Raw genomic sequence first — 5621 nt, 5'->3', positions numbered from 1 at the left:
CATAGGCAAACAATTTTAGCCCAAATTCTTTCGCATCACAAAAAAGTACGGAGCTGACGGATATTTGAATTATAGCCGTTAGGACTCCAACGGCTAGTTCCTTTTTCTTTTATTTGTTTGTGACCTGTCAACGGCTAGTTTGGTAATACAGAAGTTGTTTAAAAACTTGAACGCAGCCGTTTTGGGAATCTCATTGTGATAAAAGCAGATGATCAGCTCCCTTGTTTGTTGGATTTCCATTTGAAATTTAGGCATCTGATTCTGATATACATCTATTAGTTCTCGCTCATTTTTTTGCCTAATTCTCCTTCACATAAACAAGCAACTGAAGTAGTACTGGCTAGCTGTTGATTTGCTCATCCAACTCCGTAATTGGAAAAAAAAGGTACGCATAAATTAAATCCCTCTTCAAACTAATTCATTTCGATTTCCTAGGTCTAGAGGTAGATAGTTGAATTTACTATTTAGTAGATCAATCTGGATCTAATCCAGTTTTGTTTAATTGTACAATGAATTAAATCTGGATCTAATGCAGGTGATCTGATCTTTCCTTGGAATTTTGGAACGAACAAAGAAGAAGAAGAAATAAAAGGAAAGAAAGAAAGATGAACGACCTGATGACAAAGTCGTTCACCAACTACGTGGATCTAAAGAAAGAGGCTATGAAAGATTTGGACTTGGAAGCCGGGCATCATAACAATGTGGAGATGTCATCCTCCACCACAAATATGCACACCGACCTTGGTCTGTTCCTGGAAGAGGCCGAGAAGGTGAAGCAGGAGATGGCATCTGTTCGCGACATTCTCGTGCGTCTGCAGCAAGCCAACGAGGAGAGCAAGTCGCTCCACAAGTCCGAGGCATTGCAATCCTTGCGCAGCAGAATCAATGCGGATATTACGGCAGTGCTGAAGAAAACAAGGACCATCAGATCTCAGCTAGAGGACATGGATCGTGCCAATGCCGCCAACAGGAGGCTCTCCGCCTACAAAGAAGGCACTCCGATTTACAGAACGAGGATGGCGGTGACGAGTGGCTTGCGCAAGAAGCTCAAGGAGCTTATGATGGATTTCCAGGGTCTGAGGCAGAGGATGATGAGCGAGTACAAGGAGACTGTTGGGAGACGCTACTTCACGGTCACGGGAGAGCAGGCGGATGAGGAGGTGATTGAAAAGATAATCTCGAATGGGGGTGGGAACGGGGCAGAGGAGTTTCTGGGGAAGGCAATACAGGAGCATGGGAGGGGGAAGGTGTTGGAAACGGTGGTGGAGATACAGGACAGGCACGACACGGCCAAGGACATCGAGAGGAGCCTGTTGGAGTTGCATCAGCTTTTCTTAGACATGGCAGTAATGGTGGAGGCTCAGGGGGAGCAGATGGATGATATAGAACACCATGTGATGAATGCTTCCCACTATGTCAAGGATGGAACAAAACATCTCAACACCGCCAAGGGCTACCAGAGGAGCAGCAGGAAGTGGATGTGTATCGGATTGATAATTCTTCTGCTGCTCATTCTCGTCATCGTTATCCCCATTGCCACCAGCTTTTCTCACTCTTGAATTCAATTTGCTTTCAGTTTAGTACTGCTATTTTTGCTTCAATTGCTTAGGTTGAGGCCTTCAGGAGGGAGGGGGTGGGGTGGGGAGGGCAACTGTTAAAATGTTTGTTTCTTTAAGCCTTACTGTTAAAATGTTTGTTTCTTTAATTTCCGGTGGAAATATGATATGATAAATAGTATTATCCCTTTCTCAATCTGTGTTCAGTTTTCTCATTCCACTTTTCACATGAAAATAATCCAACAGAATGTACTCACTCTTTCAACAAAGAAATTCACTTTTATCCCTTTCTCTCCGTCACAACTCCAAAGCATAATAATACCTGTATAAACGAAACACAGAATGATATGCTTAAGTTTAACATTGGACTCTACACTTTCCAGTCCACAGGCTATTAATGAGGTCATGCCACAGCAGTACAAACACATGCTTGGAGGCCCTTCCTTAAAACTTGACTTGCATATACCGGCCCTATTGCTGAGGGGGTCTTGACTTTCATCATCTCCTTTCTTGTCCTTGTAATCATACTCAAGGGTCCTCGTAGCTCATTTCTCAAATCGTGGCTGCTTGTGGTTACTGTCGCATTGGTTGTTACCGGTTTATACCAGCCCTTCAATGAATCCCGCCAACATAAGTAAACCATGTCCTGTTTTCTTTGAAGAGAATGGTATTTTAAACTTATAATTAAGCTCTGTTTTGGAGAAATAATCTTTTGATCTTTTCTATATCAAAATGGTACAAGGACTCCTTATATAGGAGTGCTGATCTTACAACAATAAATGCAGCAGCTCCCAACTACACCCACTACATGTAATAAAAGCTAAGTAATACACCAATGAGTGCCTATACAACAGACCCTTGACTTGGTAATCACAAAGTATGATTTTGCTCGATCTTTTTTGCTTGACTTTGTATCCACAATAGACAAACTTGCTCAATTCTTATCTCCATCATTCTTATCTTCATCATCCCCCGCAAGCTCATGAGTGGACGGCGAACGAACTTGGACTTTAAAAAATGAAAACAATCAGAAGACAAGCCCTTAGTGAAGATATCTGCAATCTGAAATTGAGTATACAGATGACGAACATTCAATGACCTTGCCACTACAAGCTCACGCACAAAATGATAATCCACATGAACATGTTTTGTTGGAGCATGGAACATGGGATTAGACGCCAATGCAATGGAACTTGTGTTGTCACCCCAAATCAAAGGAGTCGAAATAAGGATGCAAAGCTCCTGTAGCAGCTGTTGGAGCCAAACAAGTTCAGTTGCCGTGATGGCCAATTGCCGATATTCTGATTCGGTACTTGAATGAGCAATTGTTTGTTGCTTTTTGGAACTCCAAGAAATTAAATTTGGACCAAAATATATGCAGAAACCACCAGTGGAGCGTCTAGTGTCCAGAACCCCAGCATAGTCCGCGTCTCAAAATCCAACCAAATTAGTACCACAACGACAAAATAGAAGCCCTTCCTCAATTGTGCCCTTTAAGTAACGAAGGTTTCGTTTGGCTGCAATCCAATGAATTGAGGTGGGCTGGTGCATATGCTCACATACCCACTGCATACGTGATGTCAGGTCTAGTGATAGTTAAGTACTACAAAGCACCTACCACACTTCGGTTGCTAGTAGGATTATTCAAGGGAACCCTATCAAGAGAGCGAAGTGGGGAGCTAGATTGAACTGGAGTAGCACAAGGCTTGGTTTCCAACATATCCGCAAGCTTCAACAAATCAACAATATATTTTGTCTGCTTTAGATGTAACCCATCATCTCCACGAGTTGCTTTAAGACCCAAGAAAAAAATAGAGGGGTCCAAATCTTTCATAGAAAAACTCTGACCAACAAGCAATTTAAATTTTTGAAAATTAGAAAAAGCTTCATGTTTAAATCTCATAGGAAATATCCAAGTATAATGGGAATAGTCATCAAGAAATATTATAAAATACTTGGAACCCTTAACAGAGGCAATTGATGAAGTCCAAACCTCACAATGGATCAATTGAAGAGGACAAACGAAAACAGATGGAGACAAAGCAAAAGGTAATTTAGTGCTTTTGCTCAATGGGCAAGTAGAGCAAAAACTAGGTAACCTAGAATCCTTAATAGGAACAGAAGACATAATTTTATTAAAAATTGCATAAGATGGATGACCGAAACATTAATGCCACACAAATGAAGACGTTCATTGTCCAAAGAAAGCCACGGTCTTGGAGGGAAACTTCGACGAACCTACACGAAATAGATACAATTCATTCTCACTCTTGCCGTGGAAAAACGTCTTCCCAGTGGATAGAGCCTTCACAAAAAAAATCAATAGGAGTGAAAATGAAGTAGCAATGGTTATCAGCACAAATTAGCGGAAGTAGAAGGCCAATGCAACACAGAATTTAAAGGAAATTTAGACACGGAATAGGAACCAATATGCTTAATAGACGAACCTGCACCATTACCAACAACGACTTGATCTTGACCAGTATATTCTGTGGAGAGGCTCAAATTAGCTAAATCATTGGTGATATGTGATGATGCGCCATTGTCGGATTAGAAGATAAAGCAATTGCTGAAATATTATCACAGTAAATCACTGGCGCAGTGAACACAGAAAAATGAAGATCACACAATAATTGTCTAATCCAAGCCAATTCTGCAGCTGTAATAGCTAATGCTCTATTTTCTACCTCAGTTGAAGATCTGGACACGGTGTGTTGATTCTTGGAAGCCCAAGATATGGGACTTGAACCAAAATATACAATATGACCAGAAGTTGATTTGCGATCATTAGGATCACCTGCTCAATCTGCATCACTGTATGCTTGCAGATGTGATTTTCCAGGTTTGAAGCACAAACCATAGTTTATTGTTCCAATGAGGTATCTAAGAATTCTCTTAATTGCAACAACATGATAATTCATGGGATTATGCATAAATTGGCAACATTGATTTACTGAAAAGGCTATGTTTGGCCTTGTAAAAGTCACATACTGCAAGGCCCCAACAATGCTCCTATATTGCTTTGGACTGTGATATGGAGTGCCATCATCTTTGATAAGTCTGTGATATGGTAAACAAAGGGTAGGATAAGGCTTGGAATCTTGCAAATCAACTTTGTTTAACAGATCCTTGATGTATTGTGACTGAGGGACAAACAAGCCACCAGATTGATAAGCAATCTGCAATCCCAGAAAGTAATTCAACTGGCCCAAATCCTTCATTTCAAACTCTTTGGTTAGTTCCATAATAACATCATCAATCATTGTAGAGGAACTGCCTGTTAGAATAATATCGTCCACATAGAGTAACAACACAACTGTACCAACAACATTATGTTTAACAAATAGTGAAGGATTTGCAAAAGAGGACTTAAAACCCAAACCAAGCAAATAGCTTGTAAAGCTTGCTTCAACCCATATAATGACTTATTTAGCTTACACATATACTGAGAAGGATGAATGTCACTCTGAAATCCTAGAGGTTGGGTCATATATACTTTTTCATTTAACTCACCATGCAGAAATACATTCTTGACATCTAATTGTCTCAAGGACTAATTGAATTGTGATGCCAAAGCAAGAATCAACCTCACAGTGGTGGGTTTAACTACAGGGCTGAAAGTCTCACTATAATCAATACCTTCCTCTTGATCATATCCTTTTACAACCAATCGAGCTTTGTATCGAGCTATAGAACCATCAGAGTGTGTTTTAATCCTATACACCCACTTACATCCAACCAAATTCTTCCCAGAGGGTAGAGGAACTAGACTCCAAGTTTTCTAAGCATGAAGAGCATCTATCTCTTCTTGTATTGCTGCTTGCCACTCAGGAATTTTACTAGCAGATTTGTATGAAGTAGGTTTAATGACATTTGCAAATGATTGAACAGTTGCTGTGAACACTTTCCTTTTAGAGATTCCACCTTCAGACCGAGTTTGCATGGGATGCAAACTAACTGAGGGTATGGGAAGAACAACAGATAGATTTTCTGTTTGAAAATTTGGATCAACAGGGATTTGAGACTGTGTAGAACTCTGAGATGCTGGCTCACAAGATTAATTAT

General features: G+C 40.4%; 2 protein-coding genes across 2 annotated transcripts; one reads left to right on the top strand and one right to left on the bottom strand.

Moving 5' to 3' along the window:
* Window positions 1–209: 209 nt before the first annotated feature.
* On the top strand, window positions 210–1620 carry LOC137746101 (syntaxin-related protein KNOLLE). Its single transcript, XM_068486165.1, has 2 exons — window positions 210–385; window positions 536–1620. The coding sequence occupies exon 2, from the start codon at window positions 606–608 to the stop codon at window positions 1557–1559; it is 954 nt and encodes a 317-aa protein (XP_068342266.1). The 5' UTR covers window positions 210–385; window positions 536–605; the 3' UTR covers window positions 1560–1620.
* A 2737-nt stretch (window positions 1621–4357) lies between these two features.
* LOC137744618 (uncharacterized mitochondrial protein AtMg00810-like) lies at window positions 4358–4819 on the bottom strand. Its single transcript, XM_068484391.1, has one exon. The coding sequence runs from the start codon at window positions 4817–4819 to the stop codon at window positions 4358–4360; it is 462 nt and encodes a 153-aa protein (XP_068340492.1).
* Between the last annotated feature and the right edge of the window lie 802 nt (window positions 4820–5621).

Source organism: Pyrus communis, chromosome 9, assembly GCF_963583255.1.
Source record: "Pyrus communis chromosome 9, drPyrComm1.1, whole genome shotgun sequence".
In the NCBI taxonomy this organism is placed as follows: domain Eukaryota; kingdom Viridiplantae; phylum Streptophyta; class Magnoliopsida; order Rosales; family Rosaceae; genus Pyrus; species Pyrus communis.
The sequence above is the reverse complement of the archived record's forward strand: the minus strand, read 5'-3'. Positions and strand labels throughout refer to the sequence as shown.